At 40.5% G+C, this 21,770-nt stretch overlaps 1 protein-coding gene across 1 annotated transcript in view; it reads right to left on the minus strand.

The window, feature by feature from the left end:
- Positions 1 to 21,770, minus strand: part of LOC107712326 (dystonin-like) — a 120,240-nt gene that overhangs the window by 26,191 nt on the left and 72,279 nt on the right. The window contains exons 52-74 of the mRNA XM_016517550.1: positions 20,997 to 21,163; positions 20,530 to 20,686; positions 20,038 to 20,164; positions 19,855 to 19,911; positions 19,485 to 19,720; positions 19,097 to 19,226; positions 18,661 to 18,860; positions 16,681 to 17,176; positions 14,541 to 16,009; positions 8,151 to 8,279; positions 7,724 to 8,050; positions 7,505 to 7,589; positions 7,086 to 7,327; positions 5,159 to 5,365; positions 4,626 to 4,745; positions 4,417 to 4,524; positions 4,112 to 4,330; positions 3,215 to 3,418; positions 2,640 to 2,871; positions 2,411 to 2,544; positions 1,887 to 2,060; positions 314 to 469; positions 28 to 225 (exon numbers count right to left, since the gene is read on the minus strand). Coding sequence (XP_016373036.1) covers positions 28 to 225; positions 314 to 469; positions 1,887 to 2,060; positions 2,411 to 2,544; positions 2,640 to 2,871; positions 3,215 to 3,418; positions 4,112 to 4,330; positions 4,417 to 4,524; positions 4,626 to 4,745; positions 5,159 to 5,365; positions 7,086 to 7,327; positions 7,505 to 7,589; positions 7,724 to 8,050; positions 8,151 to 8,279; positions 14,541 to 16,009; positions 16,681 to 17,176; positions 18,661 to 18,860; positions 19,097 to 19,226; positions 19,485 to 19,720; positions 19,855 to 19,911; positions 20,038 to 20,164; positions 20,530 to 20,686; positions 20,997 to 21,163 — 5,574 coding nt within the window. The remainder of the gene's footprint in view (positions 1 to 27; positions 226 to 313; positions 470 to 1,886; positions 2,061 to 2,410; positions 2,545 to 2,639; positions 2,872 to 3,214; positions 3,419 to 4,111; positions 4,331 to 4,416; positions 4,525 to 4,625; positions 4,746 to 5,158; positions 5,366 to 7,085; positions 7,328 to 7,504; positions 7,590 to 7,723; positions 8,051 to 8,150; positions 8,280 to 14,540; positions 16,010 to 16,680; positions 17,177 to 18,660; positions 18,861 to 19,096; positions 19,227 to 19,484; positions 19,721 to 19,854; positions 19,912 to 20,037; positions 20,165 to 20,529; positions 20,687 to 20,996; positions 21,164 to 21,770) is intronic.

Raw genomic sequence — 21,770 nt, forward strand, 5'->3', positions numbered from 1 at the left:
TCTGGCTGGCTCGTATTCGCTCCTGACCTGCAGCAGGGCACTGTCCAGAAGCTGTCTTCTCTGCTCCGTCTTCTCCAGGATAGTCCTCCAGCGCTGGTTGAGGTTCTCCAGCTTGTTCTGCAGACCTCGCGCCTCCTCTCCAGCACTGGAATCAATGAGGTCACTGCCGGCCTTGTTCACTGCCTCCACCGTGGTCTTATGGGCCAGCACATCGTTCTGCAACACCTACCCAATGGAAGGAAATGACGATACGTGAGCTGAACAGTGCTTGTTGACATCTGAGTGGTTCTGTGGCTCAACGACTGTGACGTACGTGGTGCTTTGCGAGCTCGATCTCGATGGCTTTGGGGTCGCCGCAGGCCTTCCTCTGTTCATTAAGCAGCTCTTCAGTATGAGTGAGCCAAGCCAGAAGTTCATCTAAAGCATGCTGGAACTGCCCTAGAGCCAACAGCGCTCCCTCCAGCTTGTGCTACAAGAGATCAGACCACACAACAGTCATCACAATAATGTTATCATTTGCATAGTGTAGTGAAACATCAAGTATTGTTGACAACATCAGCTTTATCAGGGGTGTGAGTTTGGGGCTGGACTTCCTTTTCAGCAGTCTAAATTTCTTTAAAAACAGTCAGCATTGCTGGAAATATGTCACATAATGGGGTAACACTTTACAATAAGGTAACATTAGTTAATGTTAGTTAATGTATTAACTAACATTAATGAACAATGAACAATACATTTATTACAGTATTTATTAATCTTTGTTAATGTTAGTTAATGAAAATACAATTGTTCATTGTGCATACATGTTAACAAGCACAACTTTTGATTTTAATAATGCATTAGTAAATGTTGAAATTAACATTAACTACGATTAATAAATGCTGTAGAAGTATTGTTCATTCTTAGTTCACGTTAACTAAAGCAGTTAACTAATGTTAATTAATGAACCTTATTGTAAAGTGTTACCCATATTTGAAATGCGTTTCAATGTTGCAATGTCTTGAAATAATTCTGTCACAGACAGACTGGCATTCACGAGCGTCATGCTTTCTATCCTTATCTCCACTTTTTTTAATTTTGTTGCAATTATATAGCTTATCGTACATATAAAATTCAAGAAGTTTATATCAGTAGTCCCATATTTATAATATGTATAGGCCTGTAAATATAATTACCGTAGAAATTGTTATATTGGAATTACTCCATTGTGATAGATGCCCCTTTTTATATTTGAGCCCCTTCCCCTGAGAAACTCTTTGCATTGCCCTGTATACATTGGATTGATTTTAATAACTATAATGTACTTGAAGTGTGCACCAAGCACTAGGAAATTACAAGTATCAGATTGGGACTCTGTTTCGGCAGATACTGAATATTCAATGACTTGGATTAGATCAGGGGCACAAAAAACTTGATTGGGACATCCTTACCCAAAATCCTTCATTTCCTATGAAGGAAGACCTTTGACTATCTTTGTGTAATTTACACTAGTGTTTTTTTTTTGTATTCTTTATTCTTTACTAATTGTGCATTAGATGGCATTTCTATAAATGCTTTAATTTCCCTTATTAGGATGGCAAAATGTGCACAATTAGAGGCACAATTAAACTGCACAGTTATTGCAGTTATCTAAAAAAAAACTACTTATGATTAATCAATAAATGCAACAGGCCTTGACATGAAATCAAAATTGATCCTATTTATACACATTTATAGTCTTTCTGGTTACTCATTTTTAACAATCCAATCAATTCCCAGTGGATAAAATCTGCTACTCTTTTGAATATCCTATTGCACCCTGGGATAGATCACATTACAGACACTAAATGGGTCATGAACAGCGTTTCACACTGATTTTAAAGTTTAGATCCTTCTCAGTGTCTGACCTGTCTGTTGATGATCTTTTTATCCAGGTTTTCCCAGAGCATTTTCAGCTCATTCATTGGCTCCAGGATGGAAGTGCGGTCGGCTTCCTCTACCACCTTCTTCAGCAGGAGTCCGGTCTGATGGTTCAGCCTTTCCATCTCGATCTGTAGCTGGTACGCATCACCTTTGAAATCCTTCACACACACGACAGCACACATTACACGATGCACTGCGTTTACACTACAAGGCTTAATGAGTGGATATTTAGATTTTTGTCCTCCCTGTTAACATTCGCTAAAGACATATCTGACTGGCTTTATAATAACACTGCCAGTCTATTGTGAACTATCTCTGCTACTAGTAAATTCTTGCAGGAATTATGTACAAATAAAATCTTGGGCTAAAAGCATGTTAATTCACCTACAAGCCAATGGTTAAAAAAATTACAGTTGTGCAGGCTCAAACCAACTGTGTAAGACGAAACAAATGAATGGCTCTGTGTAAACACAGCTGCTGTGTGGTCTGTCAGCTCAATTATACTCACGAAACAATCACAGTGATCACACCAGAACTTCTCAGCTAAGTCCATGACATCCAGGAGCTTGGCCTCTCTTTCCTCCAGAAGAGCTTGGATGTCATTCCATAGAAACACCATCTGGTCCAGCTTATCTTGAACAGCTTCAATCAAAACAAAAGAATGCATTTGATCACACTGCTTTAAAACCGAGTAGTCACACAAGCCCCATACACCGAGGTGACAACAGCATAGTTACCTTTGGCTGAAAGGTCCTTGTCTGCTCCTTCGGAGCGAGCGATCATCTCCTCTCCTCGCTGCATGAGGGTCTCATAGGACGGCTGAAGTTTCTCCAGGTCTACATTCACCGCTTTGTTCTCCGATATCTGCTCTCGGATCTTCTCCACCTCGACAGAGATGGATGGAGGCTGGCGCAGGCGTTCAGCGATGCGCTCCAGAGACTCCAGCATGGGGTCTATCTTATCATGGAACTGTGGAGATCATTGACAAGCAGAAATGTTGCATACTTAAGCATGAATGGTACGGTAGCAACAGCTTGCTTCCTTTTCTAATGGTGAGAGAGAGGAACATTCAAGGGATAGTACACCCACAAATTTTATTTCTGTCACTGTTTACTCATTCTCAAGCTGTATTAGTTTCTTTCTTGTGTGGAATATAAAAAATGATCATTTGGAGAATGTGGGTAACCAAACAGTTGCTGGTAGCCATTGACTTCCATAGTAGGGCTGGTGGCTACCAGCAACTGTGGTGAATTATCCCTTTAACTAATGCTACAAAAGGGCAGAATATCACTCATGAAATACTGAACCGTACCTGAGTGGATTTGGAGATGGCCTCATCCAGGGCAGCTGCTCTGTGCTTGACGTTGACTTTCAGCTGGCTGTACAGTTTTTCTGAGGTCTCGTATTTCTCTCTAATTGGCAGCCCTTCAGTGGGACTCAACTCCACAAGCTGAGGTCCAGTTTTATTCATCTTGTCGATGTGTGGCTTGTGCTCTGCTATCAGCTCCCTCATTTGCTGAAGACGGAAAGTTTAACATCATCAAAATAAAAAGCAGTGGATTGTTCATAACATTATCATCTGAAGAGAAAATCTGTTAAGGTCAAACATAATCCGACAACATATCACACAGATCTCAAATAGCATCTGTCTTTATCCTCTTCGCCATTCTAATGAAGCACTAAGCCATTCGAGGCGCTGCATTACCGTGATTTTGCAACAGTTAAGCACAAGTCAAAACAGTAAACCATCACAGTCTCAAACAACATATTGCTTTAATAAAATACCAGCAACTACACAATATATACAGTACATGACAAATAAGTGTCCATATGTCTACAACTTCTTACAATGTGTCTACACTGGAAGAATCACTTCGTCACCTCACACGTACAAAAAATGTACGCATTACAGCACTGCTTATGTGTGGTTGAATCCGATTAAGAAAATAGTCCGATTCAACAGTTTACATTTACTGTTCATCTGATTATTTCAGGTCAACACCCCACGTCAATCGGATCGAAAGTCATTTGGATTGATTGAGGTGCTTACATGAAGACTTTTCAATTGGATTGAGCCATCAATCTGATTTTAAACAGATTATTTGAGTGCATGTAAACGTAGCTAATGTTCACGAACATGAACCCATGATGAGTAGTGTCCATCAGCTAAAGGAGTTTTAATAGCTGTTACAGCAGGTGTATGTCTTACCCTCAGCTCCTCTTGTTGCTGTCGAAGCGCTTCGTACTCAATAGCCGGCTGGGACAGCTGAGTGAAGGTAGTCCTGGTCTCCTGCAGCCATGGCCAGAGTTCATCGTACGTTTCCCAGAACTGGGAGGCCAGAGAATGAGCTCTCTCCAGCTGCAGACAGCGCTCCGAATTCAGCTGACTAACCACATTGTATTTCTCTGACAGTGTCTGGAGCTTCATCTGTATGACACCACAGTGATTTTAGTCCTGAGCCTCTACTGTACACAGCTTAGGTTAAATTTCTTTATATATTTTCCTTTATTTACCCTCAGCGCTTGCTTCTCTGCCTCATCTTTGCTGTTCATAATGACCTCGCTGGTCTTCACAATGGCATCCACAGCATCTTTGTGTCTCATAATGTCCATGGAGAAGCTCTGGAGGAGAAAGCGTGCTTTAGACAATGTGAGCTTTATAGCGTTCTGTATGTTTCTGTGACAGCGCAGGTTAGAGACGACCACATGAACACACGACTGACCTTCTGAGCCTGTAACTGAGCTGTGGTCTGCTCCGGCTCAAGCCTGACGTCCCCAAGGCATGACAACTTCCTCTCTGCCTCCGTCAGCCACTCAAGCTCAGTGGTGGCAGCCTGCTCAAACTGCACACCAGAGAAAAAGCATTCATATGTGACTGATATGTGACTGTCCGTGTCACATTTCCATACACTTCTAGATTTAACTGACATTAAATTATATTTAAAATATATTATATATTATTTTACAAACTCGAATACATGAACTCATCAAGTCTTCTCAAAGCGCTAACAGACTAATGTGATGCAAATGTAATCAATCTGGGTCACACACTCCATTAGTTTATTATGTAAATACCATCAAGGCGGCTCAAGAGGATAAATTAAGTTAAGAATAGCTAAGAATTAGCACCACAATGAGGCCAATCACCCTTGGCAGCAATCACAGGCGCTTCATTGTGTGCTTCAACAAACTTGATTGGGAATCTTCCTAACAGAAGAGTGGTGTTATTTTCCCAAGCAGCTGAGAACCACCGTACCTGCTGGGATTTTAAGATGGCAGCTCCGGTCTGGTCTACATGCTGTGTAATGGCATCGCTGGCCGTTCTGTAGCGCTCATTGTCATCTGTGACCATCCTGTCCAAGCCTTCTCTTGCTCGCCATGGAACGAGTTCCAGCAGAGCGCTGCTTACTTCATTAAGAGAGTCAACCAGTGGCTTCTGATCCTTAACCTCCTTCATCAGTGTCTGGATGTGCCAAATAGAGAAGTAGTGATAAACTGATACATCCACCAATTCTGACAATATTTTAATATTGAAATCATAAACACTTTGCTTTTTTAAATATTATTCTTTAAATACTGATGTTTCTTCTGTTGTTTTTTTTTATTAAATATTTGTGAAGAGTTTTTGGTCGTACACTATTTTGCAGCATCCTTGTTACAAGTTACATGTACTTAGTGGTAACACTTTAGTATAGGGACCAATTCTCACTATTAACTAGTTGCTTCTTAGCATGCCTTTTATTAACATATTGGCTGTTTATTAATACTTATAAAGCATTTATACCACATTCCCATATTCTACATCCCTAATCCTACCCAATACCTAAACTTAAAAAATTCCCTACTAACTATTAATAAGCAACAAATTAGGAGTTTATTGAGGCAAATGTCATAGTTAATAGTTTGTTAATAGCGAGAATTGGACATTAAAATAAAGTGTGACCACTACAGTAATAAGAGTAAATTTTGCATAATAACAAGCAACTACTTCTCAGCCAAACCCCAACCCTTTAGTAACGTGTTGTTAATTAATATTACTCAGTACGTATTTGTGTAATTACGCTGTAACAATGACACCTTAAAATACAGTGTAAACAAGTTAATTTTTTAGCCAGTGTCTTATTTTCCTCAATTAATCTGGATTACTTATTCAGCATCAAAACATCAATGGTATATCGCCATCTGTCCGGTTTTAGATCTGACAAGCCCAGTTTTCAAAAATCATGTCTGGCTACCAGCGCAGCCTTGGGCCGGATGCTCATTTGTCACACAACCATACATTTTAGACACAATATTCTCAATATCAACTGTTTTGATCTATTCCATCAATAAAAAATCATTCCAAACAGAGTCCAGCAGAACTGTTGTGTCTCTGATCAACACAGTGGTGTTTTGTTCCTGAATGATTCAGTGTATTTGAACAAATCAGGTGAGTTAAAGGATTAATGACCCACTCATAAAGACGGTCACTTGCTTCGTTCTTGAACGAATCAGCTGTTTTAAACAAACTGGTAGAATCAATCAATCAATGACTCACTCATTAAGACAGTGACTTGCCACCAACTACTCAATATATTTTATTTTTAAAACATTCATCTCATAACATTATTTATGCAATTGTAACTGCAGTGTAAATGCATTCATGGCATCTCTGAGCTGCATTAAACAGTCTGCGTGAACACATCTAAATGCCACTTCAGATGCAGCTTCTGTGCCACCTCTGCAGTGCAAAGATAGACTTTGTTGATACTGATTTCATTTGATTGGAAACATCCCTATTGTGTCTTATTATTCTAACTGTATTTTTGAAAACATTTAAAATTTTACAATTTACATACATACATACTGCATTAAAAGGAGACTTTGCAACCACTTAACTGGAGTTACATTGGATTTTAATCATGTTTGATTCAAAATCAGCTTTGCCTTATCTCTTTCTCCTAAAATTTATTTTTATAGAGCTATAAATTAGGATTTCATAGTCCAAATAATTTGGTCTGGCGAATCTAAGCACAGTTTGAGACTTTATTGAGTCTTCTGAAACTGTGAAGTACACATATGAAAGGGAGACTTAAAAGACTCAGTTTGTTCGGTATTTTAGATGTCTAGCAGAAACACGTGAGATCTCAGTTGATCAATTTTTTACCTATGGGTTAAATTGCAGCTGCAGTACTGACACTTACCTTCTGCCTCTCTTGTAAGTGAGTGAGCTGCTCTCCGACCGGCTCTTGAGCTGTAAACGTGGCCAGCTCAGACTCTACCTTCTCCAACCAGGAGTTCAGCTCTTCATGGGTGTTTTGCAGCTTTGTGGCAAGAGACAGGGCTTTGTCCAGAGTCTTTGAAACATTGTTGCTCATTGTGTTGATCTCTGAATACCTCGTCTTTATTCCATCTAGTTTACCTTGGATGACGACAACCTCATCGCCTGAATGAAAGTGTGCACACATGATACAGACATTCACATAATTTCACAGCATAGAAAACATCTATCAGGAAACCTTCTAAACGTTGACTCAGGTCATGCAAATATAAAAAAAATCTTAAAATAATTGTTATTGCATTTTTTACATATTTGAATTTCTAATTTTTTTTAAAATCTCACCTGTGGTCTGTTTCAGCAGTTCTAACCCATTTAGGACGGCCTGTTCAATATTTTGTTTCCTCAACTCAATGTCTTCATGAAGAGCCTGGACATTGAAACATACATCAGTCACCAGCATCTTCTGACAGAGTGATACAAAATCATACCACACCACTGAAGACAGAGAAATTAAATGAAAACAGGGGAAGGAAGCCTTAAGAGGAGGAGCTTGTAAAGTACCAGCTGCTCAGCATGCTGTTTTGAGAGCACAGTCGTCGTGTAGTCTTGGATCGAGACTTCGCTCAGTTTGCCATGCACCTCATCGAGCCAGGTCATTAGGGCCACTTCGTCCTCCCCAAAGAGCTGCGCATTAGCCAGGGCCTGCCGCAATAACTCAGCCTTCTGGCGGCAATGCTCCTGCAGCTCGATGTAGCTGCTGTGCGTGATGTCAAGCTTTGCCTGCACCAGCTCCTTGTCATCCGCACAGCTGACCGCCCGTAGAGACTGGCCCAGACTCATGGCCTGGTACAAGATCTTACCATGGCCCAAAACCTCCTCCTCTAAAGCCTGATTACCATGGAATTCACATAACCAGGGTGCGGAAACCATAACAGAAAAAGAATGGGTCAAATGAGAACACAAGAACAATGTTCCATCTGGTGTTGACCTCTACTAGATCGTGATCCAGTTTTTTGGTGCTGGTGCCTTTGGCGGCATTTTGGATCAGTGCCTGGCCCAGAGTGTTCAACTCCTGCAATTGGCTCTGCAGCGACTCAATGATGTCCTTTTGGAAAACCTGTAAGTGATAAATACAGAAGAACACTGAAAACCCATAGAAAATGTAAGCAATTCAATCTTCATAATATTCAAGCAATCATTAAATAAACTCCAATCTCCTGAGGTCACTCTTTCAAAGCTAAGAACACTACATGGAGTTCTCAGTTAAGAATCAAATTAGTCTTAGATGTTTCTCTTAAAATTCATTAGCAGATAAAAACAATGAAACAAAAAAGACTTGTTGAGATCCAGTAAGAAGACCAAGCTACAAATAAATGTGTACAACATACAGTAGCTATTATTACAATCCCATACTGGGGACCAACATCCAAAACATATGCTAGAGGCCAGCTAGGTTGGTCTTTTCAGCAGGGTAACTAGATATATTGTAGCCAGCAGCCTTATAAGGTTAGGCTCTTCCACTGAAATGGGCACTATGTGCACTCTAACGCCAGGCAACTGGTTGTTGTGAGAGGCTGCGACTCGGTTACATCCAGCTGTGCACAATCACAACATCTGAGTCACTGACCAGCAATCATGATAAACCTAATTCAGCTTCTCCTAATCTGATAAAGGCCGAATGGCACTATCCAGCCTCCCAGGAAACACTAATCAAACGATCAACATTCGCCGGCTATTTTGAGGTACCTCGGTGGAAGGCAAGGCCACAAGTTCCACCTGCGAACATTCGGCTATGGATGTTAATAGACTCTCTATGTCTTCATCGGCCACGTGTTTTATTCCATTGGAGAAACCTGCCTCCCTTTCAACTAACAACAAGAAATCCTCCAAGTCTGCCATTTTGGAGTCCGTAACTCTTTGCTCGCATTCATAGCGCTTTTCGTCCTTGGTTACATGTTGTTCTAGATTCTGCTGGCAATGCGAAAGAGGTTCTGTCACCACAACACTGAGCAGCTCACAGTCACCCTGCGAACAATTGTCTTCAGGAAGTTCAGCTGTGGGTAATTCCTCATATCCTGAGAATGTTGTGGAGTTGTGTGTTTTACTACTTGACTCTGCCAGCGTCCTGACATTTATAGCTGAACAATCACTATTAGAAACAGTGTGCTGACCCACACTGAGGTCTGAGATGTATGTATTGTTACGTTGTTGGCTTCCAAGCGTTGATGCGTCTGTGCAATACAGCGGAGTGGGTAATCTGTCTTTCATTGGGGAGAAGGGGAACTCTTCCTGACCAGAGCTGAGGGAACACCCTGGCTTCAGGTCCCCAGATACATGCACCCCCTCAGCAGAAGAAAGGCTTCTTGTGCCAGGCCCGGGTCGCCTCTGGGCTCTTGGGTTTCGTTGTTCTCTTTCCACAGTGGGACTACACAGACCCGAGTCGCCTTCTGAGGTAAGAGAGTTCGTCATGCTGCTTCCTCTTCCCACTCGACCCATTCCGACATTGCACAGCGTTCCGCTGCAGCTGCCGTACTCGCAGAGGTTTGCTGGGGCGAAGGTCCGCCAGGAATGGCGATGCTGTGCCGGCTCCTTTTTCTCGCCCACTGGCCGTGGCTTGCACAGCATGGTGTCTGCACCCCGGATAATATCTCCATTAAGCTTCAAGCCATCGAACACGACCCGCTCGTCAAAACGCACCGCCTCCCTGCTGCGGAGCTCAAAGGCACTAGAGGAGGCCAAGACACCGTTCCCACAGAGTGCGCTTATGTCCAGGTTGCGATGGCTATATGGTAAAGTGCCGACTAAGTGCCTTGAGGTCAGGCTGCCCTTAGAGCCCGAGTCGATTTGCTCATTCAGACGCACTGTGTCATAAATGGACCTCTGGGGAACGTAACAGTCATCGATGTTGAGGTCCTCCTCCTCTCCTTTGCCCACACAAGAAGGGTTCTGCTGCAGACAGTCTGGTCTACTCAGAGGTTTGCCCATTATGACTTATAACAATGAGGTAAAGCTTTTCAGTGCAACACTCCCTAACAGACATGAAAACATCAAAGAAACTTTAAAAAAGCCCAAAGGGAGTCTTTAATTTTGCAACACTTTACCCCAAAGAAAACGTGAGAAAATAAATACAACAGTAAATAAAACTATAGACTTTTTTTATGAATATGTGTATGAATATACAATTTTAAACCAAAAATTCATATAACATTTCTTTTATAAAGATGGTGAAAATAAAGTTAATGAAAAATTTAATTTTTTGTTATTTATAATACACATCACTTCTTCCTCTTATGCATCCTTTTCCAAAATGACAATCCTGCTGGCTTGCATTTCTCCCCATTGTCACAACTTGTCATTGTTGCTCGTTTCCTTAGTTCTTTATAACTCAATCACAGTCATCATCCAGTGCTTGGAATTTTAGAATTTCCTGAGAACTCCTGTACAGTTATCCACACAGAGGCATCCTGTATGCATAATGCTGACATATCCCGATACAAATCCTCAAATCTGGGAAAACAAAGCCATAAGCTCCATGAGAAACAAAAAGCCGGTCCTGCTTCTCTTGTGGTCCAACCGGCAATGACAGACACCCTCCTGGCACAGGGCTCAAGGCCCCGCCCCCCTCACATTATTCAGGCAACATCTGCCACAGCTCCATTTGTGCGGTGGCCGGCTCATGCTGATTGGTAGACTCTTGACCCTCTTTTAATTCTCCCCTTCTTTCTCCGTGTCCCATTTGACTTAACTTCTTAGTGTGCTTCTGCTCTGACAGCAGCTCTCCTCCTCTTGTCAGCGGAGGGCAGAGAGAGAGAGAAAAAAAAGCAAAGCTACAAAAGTGAGTCTCTCAGATGACATCACACAAGGCAGAAATAGATATGCTTTTTTTCTCTCTTGCCCTCTCCGTCCCTTGTTTCTCCTCCTCTCTGCCTGGTGTTTTGGAGCCACGGAAGAGCCTGCAGTGTCTCATAATTACAGCGGAATGCTGAGGGAGGAACTAGATGGGGGTAATGAAACACCGTAACCTGTGCCAAGTGCATGACAGGTCTTTTTTCATGGCAAGTGCATGGACAAGGTGGGAGAAGCAAAGGATTGAAGGGTAGACTGAATAAAGAATGCAGTTTTGTTTCTGGTACTTGTCAACTTTACTTGTCATATAATCCCTGGATACAAACCTCGCAGTATATATGCTCATTTTTGTTGGGCCCTATAGGGAACACGAATCTTTGTCAGTCATTGAGCGCCAGCTCAGGTTTTAGTTGAAGTTGGAAATAATGCATAAGTAAAAAATATATTTTGAGTCCATTACAATGCTATTATCATGTCCATGGACACTGCAGTTAGCATGAAATATTGCAAATATAACACTGAATTTAGAGTTTGAAATATGGCAAATTAAACAATTTATATGAAATATTCATTGTATATACATTTAAAATGCATTAATATCAAATAAAATAATTACATTGCAATTATTTTATAATTACATTCATTATATGAAGTATGGTAATTGATATATTTATATATATTTATCATGACGCATTTACGTAAGATTATCATATGTAAAACCCCTAATCTAGGTGATTCATGTGTTGTCTTTGGTGACATTTCAGCATTGCTGGGAGTAGTGAACAGCACGTAGGTGTCTGGGAATCAGTACACTGCCTCTGTGTCAGCAAAAAGAGGAACTCATGAAGCTGGCAGAGGTGAAGAGGTTAAAGACGTGTGGGATTCGAAGAGAGGTATTTTGAAATTATCCAGGCCGTGAAAGGGCAGAACATTTGTTTTCATAGTTCCAAGGTTCAAGTCTCTAATGTCTCTGAGATGTGTTTACTGCTGTTGACGCCACATAGACGTCTCATGAAGCAAATAAAAGGGATTTATCTTTCTATGACGCCATTTATTTGGATGAACCTGACCATTTGCTGTGCTTTACAGCTGCTTGATTTTGGGGCCTCATTTATAAAACAACCAGAATTTCTGTGTAATTTGTTTATGAATGCTTTCCTATGTAAAATGTGACACTTTACGTAAGAATGATTTTACAAACAATTTACACAGGAGTTTGTGGTCCTTGAAGTTTTGACCAACCATTTGCACGTGACAAAAACTTGCAAGCCAGCCTTTTAAATGTGGATGAACAAATGATCGGACCTGATGTTAAATGCAAAAACCATTCATTTAAAACCAGCTGCCTTTGTGTTTCATGATCTGGTTCATTTTGCTGAGTTTAATGGCCGTATCAGTGAGAACAAAGCTGATTTTCCAGCAGCAGCTGATGTAGTCGTGATCACCCATCCAGCCATTGAAAGAATGAAAAGAATGGGGGAGACCGAACAACAAGGGGCCAAATGATCGACCGAACAGCGGCAGCTGATGCTTTAACACAGCGCACGGATGTCCATGTTTGATTCATATGCATGTCCAAATATAGGTTAAGCTTCTTTTAGCTTCAAGCTTTTAAAGGCTTTCTGGACGATGTTTTATCGTAGTTTAAGTCTTGATAATGGTTTTAACCAGGACTGATATTGTAAATATCACAATGTTGGGTTCAGCAGGTTTGTAATAATATACCAATATTATCCATCCTAACATTTCCTTTGATTTCGCTTTAGTAGTAATTAGACTATAACAAGAACAGAGAAATCTACTTCAAGTCTTCTGTTTATGATAAGAAACACACTGCGTTGCCATAACAAAAGAAAAGAAAGAACATTTTGCTCCGGTATTTGGGGGAATAAGCTACATTTTTGAACAACCATCTGAACAACCCAGAAATTCCTGCAACAGCATACTTTTCCAAGTGATGTACCACTTGAAATATGGAGTCAAAAAAGGTCCAAGAATCCAAACTGACCAAGACAAAGATGTAATTTTTGAGAGATTACGTCAACTTCTCTAAAAATATTACAAGTTAAGCTCTATCATTTGCCTCTGTGGCACAAAAGATCATTACAATTCAACCCTCAGTTTGTAAAAACAAACAGAAATCACTATAGTGAGACAAACAGAAATTGTTGTGCAATAAGAAATGATTTTCTGTGATAATTAACAGCAAATGATTTACTGTGGTAATGTGACGCTAACAAAAAAGTTATATTTTACTAAACCCAGAACGTTCATTTAAAGGCTTTGATAGAAATAAATATGCATTAAATGCAACTAAAACTAAATGAAATGCTCTAACGTAAAAAGGCTGAACAGATTTGTTTATATAGCATAATCAGTTTTCTAATATTTTGCACAAGAATGGAATCTTTACCTATAGCGAAACTAAATTCAGAAAAAAAATGAATTAGCTTGCAGCTAAAAATAAGAGAGCTTAAAAAGCCTATTGTTCGCAGTTGAATGGAGAGGCCAGCTCTAGTACTAGCTAACAGGGCAAGGAGCAGAAGTCAGACCCCACTACCTTTCACTGGGCCGCTACCATACACGGCACCCCACTGGCCCCCAGCTGGCTCACCGCACACTGCAACAATGCCCCATCAGCTGAAGCGCTTTTGATAGCGCCAGATGCTCATGGACATACTGAACTGTCTACAGAAAGGTCTAACACGTGGCTAACAGATCAAAACCAGCATAACTCATGAGCAAGATCCTCCTGTAAAACTCTTCTGATATTTCAATAAACAGTTGCCCCTTTTTTTTAAATGTAATAACTTACATACAATACATTTCATATTTTTTTGTAAAATTAAGTAAGGTGAAGTGTAATTTCTGTGCTACTAGTGGCACCGTATGTAATTACAGTCTGGTTGGTTGAGTGGCCTAACTAGGCCCAACATACAGTAACAACACTGGCTCAACCAATGGCGTACGTTTGTCTGAACAATGGAACACTGGGGGAGTAACTAAAAATTGTTTGAAGACAGTCAATATTTTTGCGGATGTAAATTAGCAATGTTTACATTCTGTATTTTATACAAATGTTCATTAACATGCATTGTCCCTTACAAAAAAAAAATAATAATAATAATATTTTTGAAACTCTTTTTGGTGCCACTAGTGGTGCATAAATTACACACTTCACCTGTCCAAATAAATTTGGGGGCCACTGTAGAAACATGCACTGTACTTTTCATATTAAAATGCAAAGCTAGCATTTATTTCGTGACTTTTAATGTGTGAGACTACTTCATATTCACTAACTGTAGTGTTACTATTTTTAGTGAAGCCTTTTGAGGATGATGTCATCTGGGAGTAAAAAACATGTTCATTTACAGTAATGTTATCTCAATACTCTTTTTCATTAAACATGAGATGGACAACTTGCACAGTTCTTACTCGCAGTCTATCAATCCTTTAAAATGTCAGTGACTGCTATGGATCTTCTAGAAGGGGAACAGAACAAGGTGAGACATGTAATGAATCGTAATTTTACCTTGAAGGACTCCAGTTGTTGGTTAATGACTTCTGTTTCCAATCCAACAGACCCTTGGGACTCCTCTTGTTTTTCGGCACTGCTCAGTTTGTGGGTAAACTCTTGCGCCTTGACGTAGAACTCCTCCAGATGACTGAGGGTCTCCTCAACCTGTTCTCTTCTACCCGTGGCTCGGTCCATCAGCTTTCCACACTGCTTGCCCAGGGTTTCCAAGTCTCTCTTCAGACCCAGGTGATCTGGGGAGGCCTCTGACTCCAGCATCTTCTTGCAACTGTCTCTGCCATTGGCTGTGTTGGTCATCAGATCCTGAAGTCTAGCAATAAAGTGTTTGATAGTGCTTTGCTGATCCCCTAAGGTGTCAAGATCCCTGCCTACAGGAGCCATCCCATCGAACTCATCGTCCAGGTCTGTAAAGTTTGCAAACATTTCACGAATACTGTTCTGGAATTGTCCAATGCCCTGGAGTTTGTCCTCCAAGGTGGAGCAAGCATCCTCTACCTTTTTGGTAATTGACATGTGGTCTTTTTCCAAGCTGTCTGCCTGAAGAAGAAGGTCTGTCACACCTTCCACCTCAGAGGCATCTACCACAAGACTTTTTGCAACATTTTTGAGATGCTCAATCTGGTTGTGGACACCCTCTAAGCTGTTCTGCTGAGCGTTCATGTTGGTCAGGTTCTTGTTGCTGTAGGCCTGGACACCCAAAGCCGAATGAGAATCCAGCTGTTTCCTAGCAGCCTCCAGCTGCCCTTTGGCTTCCTTCTGTAAGTCGTTGAACTCTTTTAGCTTCTGTGAGATGTTTTCTAACGATTCTCTTTTGAGCGTTAAATCTTCTGTCAGCTTATCCACTTTTTTACCAATGGCTGCCTTCTCCTCCCTAACCGAATCGCCATCTGAAGTGACTACCTCCAGAAGGCTGTCTGCAGCTGCGTTCATCATCACAACTTGCCCTCTATGCTTCTCAACGTCTTTCTGGATGGCCTTCAACTGCGAGAGGGAGCCCTCGATCTCCACCGAGTTCGCGCTGAGCTTCACATACTTCTCCCTGTCTTCAACCTCTTGCAACCATGAGCTCAGTTTCTCATAGTGTTCTTTGTACTTCAGTGCCCTCTCCAAGGCCCCTTGAAGCTTTTCTGCTTGCTCAGCATTACCTTTCTTCACATCGTCCCAGCTGGACTTTAGAGCAGAGAGCTGTCCCTGAAGGGCCACCTTTTCTGCCCCCTCCGTGCTCTGGAGGAGAGCTTCTCCCTCTTTAATGATGGTGTTATAAGGTTCTTCATGCTCACTAATGGCCTTTTGAGCAGCACTGTTCTCCTTGAGACTCTGTTTTAACTTCTCTGCATTAGCAGAGATGGGCTGTGGCTTACACTGCTCCTGCAGAGTCTGATTCAGCCAGGCTTGGAAGTCCTTCGATGTCTGATGGAACTGCTGGGAGCTGGCGAAGGCTGAGTTGAGCTGCTCAATCCGCTTTCCTGGTGGACACAAGGTAAAATATAAGAATGTTAGATAAGAAGTCTCAACAATTATGTAATACTGTGTCCGAGCAGGGCATAACATGGCAAGTCTCAAGCGCCAAGCATTTTTCTGCAATGACTGAAAGCAAAAACGCTGTGTGAAGAGCACAACCAATTGGAACTTGACTGATGTTTGCTATGGATCTACAGAATGTGGAGTTTGTGGGGACACCCAGCGCTATGCAACAGAAATAAAATCCAAGTATATCTTGTCATAGTTGGGTAATATTTATCACTTGTCACCACTTGACGTGGATAACAGTTTACACAGTGTTTGTTCTCTGTCTTTAGGATATACATTTTAAAGGTGAATAGGAGTGGTTTCAGCATTTTGGAAATATACAGGTATAATCAAGCACAGGTGGACTCTGCTGACTTTTTGCATATTCCACACTGATTTTGGGGGATCAGTGGAATTGATTTAATCTTACTAAACTGTATTCAACTTAGCTGAGGGTAAACATTATCAAATTAGCCAAAATACTTGATAAATGAACATGTCGAAGGATGTATATGACTTTATGAATAAAGGGCATTTAAATTCTGAATAGGTTTTGGCACAGTTATACGTGTGCAAATAGAAAATCAGGATATTCTGTGATGTTGCAGATAGAAGTAGACTACAATACCTGCTTTGTCCTCAAGTTGTCTAAATGGTTTAGTGATGCCCTCAAGCTGTTTTGTCAAGTCTGCTCTGAGATACTCTTCAGTCACCATGGCAGAGAGCTCAGAGCAGACAGTTTCTGCCTCCTTCAGCCTCTTCTTCTCCTCTCGTAGCTGAGCCAGGATTGTATTAGTGGCTTCAATCTGCTTCTTGACTTCATCAGGTTGGGTGCTGAGGGCCTGCTGGTTATTAAGTTCAGTCTCCAGGCAAGTGGCACTTTTACTGAGGCTTTGCAAGAGCTCCTGGAATTGAGTGGTCTTACCGACAGCCTGCTCAATGAGAGCATGTCTCTGAGACAGCTGACCTGTCAGGGCCTGCCACTTCTGGGAAACAGATGCCAGCTGTTCTTTAACCTGCTCTACGGCAGGATCCTGCTGCTCTGACGCACTAGCGATGGCTGTGGCCGCCTCGGTTAACTTCTCATACTGAGGCTTGCGGCTGTCGAACTCCTTGAGGAGAATCTAATCAAAGAATCAACATATGACATTAAGTAATAGGCATTAAGGGATAACTAATCTTCAGTTGCATAAGAAATAGTACAGCATGTCACTCCATCTTTGTAACATAATAGGATACTTCAGCCAAAAAGGAGAAGTCGTCATCATTCCAAACTGGTTTGACTTTCTTCCATGAAACAAGTGTTTACATGAAACAAGCAGCATATTTCATTTTACCAAGGTCTATAAAGCTCCACAAACAACAAAATAGCATGGTAACACTTTAGTTTAAGGACCGATTCTCAATATTAACAAGTTGCTTATTAGCATGCATATTATTAGCATATTGGCTGTTTACTAGTACTTATAAAGCACATATTAATGCCTTGCTCTTCATGACCATATTCTACATCCCTAATCCTACCCCGTATCTAAACTTAACAACTACCTTACGAACTATTAATAAGCAGTAATTAGGAGTTTAGTTAGAATTGGACCTTAAAATAAAGTGTGACCAAAAGCACACATGCCCATGTGACCAGTGTACTATATTCCAAGTCTTCTCAAGACAGAAGACTGCTTTGATCGAGGATGCACTGAAATATGAATAACTTTTTACTTAAAATCACATCAATGATACCAAACGCTATTGGTGACTAATCAAGTGTGATGTGCAAACAAGAGCTACTGTACAAATGACTTTCGGAGGAAGACAACTTAATTTTGATGTGTTCCTTATATGGCTTAAAAAAAAAAACCCAGCAAATTTAGTGTGAGAGTCATATGAATTACTCTTATGGTCCTTTTTTATCCTTTTTAATGTTTGGCAGACTCGGATCACATTTGTTGTATAGAACTGAAAAAGCACAGCAAGAACATTCTTCAAAATATCTTTTCTGTTCCCCAAAAGAAAGTCACATAGATTTGGAACAACATGAAGATGAGAAAATGATGACTCTATAAAGTGTGTATAGATATAGATTTTGCTGTATCATGTATATTGCAGTATGTAAATAACACAGGACTGCTTAATGTTATTGACATGTTAACGTGATAAAGAAACATGCATAAATGAGAAAATAAAGCACAGGATGTTCTTGATGTTTAAGAGTTATTAAGCGCTATAAGCCTATAAAAAAAACAAAAAGACAGAGAAAAGCCCTCACTGCTCTTGACCGAAGAACTTCAGTAGCTTTAACAATAATGTACCTTTGATTAATGCAGTGAAGTCTACACAGTTCTTTACATTTAGGTATTCAATTTACTGTACATGAAAAATGTAAAGCTATTACATTTATATCTTCCTTTATTGTCCTATTGTTTGTAATTTGCATCTTATTTTTAATAACAAAACCAACCTTAATGTAAAATATGCTGTTATTGTGAAATAAGATTACTAATTTTTTAAAATAAATTTGGAGTGAACTATTCATTTAACATCATATAACCTCTAATAAAGTATGGCATTAATTCGTTCACATGTATGTTTACAGTGTGACTGCCAGTACCTGGACTTGCTGCTTTTGTGTGTTAAGCATGTTTGGATCCACAGACAGAGGCCCCAGGACGCCCATCATCAACTCCTTCTCCTGCAGCCACTGCGAGAGCTGCGGCTGGGTCGTCTGGAAGAGCTCCAGCATGCGGGACGACTCCTCCAGGTGCTGTTTCCGGATCTCCATTGTGCCCCTGACCTCCTCCCATCCTGCGTCTGCGTTTGGAGCAGAGTACACATCACTTTATCTCTCCCAGCTTCACTTTAGCTCAGCATTGATTGAGAGTGTGTGGAGGAGGCCAGACTCCTCCACTATCAGCTTGAGCTTTCACAGGAGCTTCACTTCAGCTTACAGTTGGTGCAGAAGATAAGTGTGTGAATTTGCAGCTGGCCATCCACACAGATGAGCAGATAAAAGTAGATGAATGGTTTTGGATGTGATGCATGCATACCTATCTGTGCCAGCATGTGCTTCCACTGTTCTGCCTCGGGTGAATCAGGGTGTTCCTCGATTAAACGGAGCAGATTCTCCCTGAGCTGCTGAAGCTGCACTTGCTTTTGTTTCATATTATCGTCAAAGACCTGCAAGACAGACATAATAATCAGCTATTTCAGTGTTTATAGCTTAAAGAATGGTCTTACAATGACATACTGTCAAGGTTTCCATGTACAATTTATTGGAAGGCTGACACAGAATGTGTGCACTTTCTTCAGACTTTCTGCAGTGATTGTTTAGAAAAATTTTGGAAATTATGTGGAATAGCCTGAAATATGGCATTATACTCCCAGAACAACCTGGCAACCATCTACAAATAATCCACAGTAATGGATGTAATGTACCTTCTGTTGCTCTATCTGTGATTTTACTGTGTCTTTCCCAGAAGGATGGTTGCTCAATGATGTTGCCGTTTTCTTTGTGTCTTCCATCCACTGACGTAAAGACTCAGCCTGATCATGGACACCTAGAACTCTCTTTAACAAAGCGCCGAGCTCGGAGGACCTGGCCTTCAGGAGTTCCCCCAGATGTTCGTAATTGTTGTTAATGTAGGACATGTTCTGCTGTACCAGCATCAACTCTAATGGCAAATAAAGTATATGCTTATTGTTTTACAAACATAGACAGAATAGCATACATTTAAACTGGCCATAATATTAGTTATTGGTCACAGCAAAAAAAAAAAAAAAATGCATCACTAGTATGAACTTTCACCTTGGTTTGTCAGATAGGAATGGCTGCCTGGACCAGAACTGTTATTGACAGCTGATCCTAAAGAGAGAGAGAGAGAAAGAAAGAGAGAAACATTCCATCTGTTTGCTCTTACGCTAGGTGGAATTAATGAGCAATCATGTAGAATTGAGACATGTGAAATCTTAAAATATTCCTGGGCAATACCTGAGTTGTGACGTATCTTGGCTTTGGCCGGTGATGTCAAAACACTGATTAGGCTACATAGAGCAGATCCTTTGCTATTTATATCCTGGACTGCAGGAGCTTTGGAGGTCCAATCGCCCAATAAGCCCTGTAGACAACATAAAAAGACCAGAAAATGTCATTTGAAAACTTTAAAATCTATATAGAGTTAAGAGACATTTAGACATTTTCATCATTTTCTGTTGACATCTAGAACATGACACACACATTCTTGAATAGTGAGCATTGAGATTCAGTAAGCTGGCGAAACACTTCCTGGGAGAAACACTTTAAAAAAGTATTCTCCTTATATGGGGGATTCTTCAAATAAACATGTCAGTTCCTTAAGAGGATTTTATGAAGGATGGAAATAGATTTAAAAATCCTTATTTTGAGTCTTTAATAACTATCTGTTAATAACTGAAGGTTTTGTGGTCCCACAATAAGAGGTGAAAAGTTAAGTCCATCACTCACATTGACTTTCTGCAGGTCTGTTCCCAGGCCCTGTTCACTGCAGTTGGGCTGAAGCACTGGCACTTGCTCTTTTGTCTCCTCCAGCCATTTCATTAACACCCCTGCGGCAGCTTTGAACTCCTGCAGCTGCTTCTGGCAGGATGAAACCTCCTCTTTTCTGCAATACACACGACGCATATGCATATAGAGTTTTATTAAATAGTTTGACATCTGGCAAAAGCATAAATAATAATATTACATTTCTTGTAATACTGTTCCATTATAGCACATGGTTTTAATTCTATAACAGTTCTAGCGTCACTTTATCCAATTAAATAAATAACAGGGACATATTTCAGAGCCTAGAGAAGTATAAAAAATTAATGGGACACATTGGAATAAAACAATATCATAATTTGAGGCATAGTCTGTGTTTTTATTCTAAGTATTGTTTTTATGCTAAGTGCTGTTACTTAATAATCACTTACTTCTCAGTAATTGTCTCTTTAAAAGCATTAAAGTTGTCAGAGATGTTCTGCATCTTGCTCTGAAGAAGAGCTGTGCTTCCTTCTGGACCCAGCTTGCCGAGTTCCTCAGTCAGTTTCTGGAGCGTTTCCATGTCCTTTGCGTGCTCGGCTAACTCTGCATTTGTGTCCTACAAATAAAGATTTGATTAAAACTTCAAAATGCGAAACATAAACAGATAACTGAACATAGACAGGTTATCTCTGTTCCAAACTGTAGAGAGCTGTCTCGCTGTCCATCCCGTTTTTTAATAATGAAACAATTCACAGTCACGATTTTTATGGATTTGCTATTGCTATTCATTGGCAGATGGTATTATATGGATATTTTCATGCTAGAACATTACATTGGACAAAACAAAAGAAAAATTGTATTCACCTTAAAGGGTTAGTTCACCCAAAATGAAAATTCTGTCATTAATTACTCACCCTTGTGTTGTTCCAAACCCGTAAGACCTTCGTTCATCTTCGGAACACAATTTAAGATATTTTTGATGAAATCTGAGGGCTCTCTGACCCTCCCATAGACACCAAGGTAACTACCACGTTCAAGGTCCAGAAAAGTACCAAGATGATCGACAAAGTAGTCCGTGTGACATCAGTGGTTCAACTGTAAAGTTACGAAGCTACGAGAATACTTTTTTGCGCAAAGAAAACAAAAATAACGACTTAATGATACTGTCGTGAACACGAGTCCAAAGTGACGCAGTAGAGACGAAAATGTGGAATAAAGTCATT

The sequence above is a fragment of the Sinocyclocheilus rhinocerous genome, unplaced genomic scaffold, assembly GCF_001515625.1.
Source record: "Sinocyclocheilus rhinocerous isolate Xijiao unplaced genomic scaffold, SAMN03320098_v1.1 scaffold358, whole genome shotgun sequence".
Lineage (NCBI taxonomy): Eukaryota > Metazoa > Chordata > Actinopteri > Cypriniformes > Cyprinidae > Sinocyclocheilus > Sinocyclocheilus rhinocerous.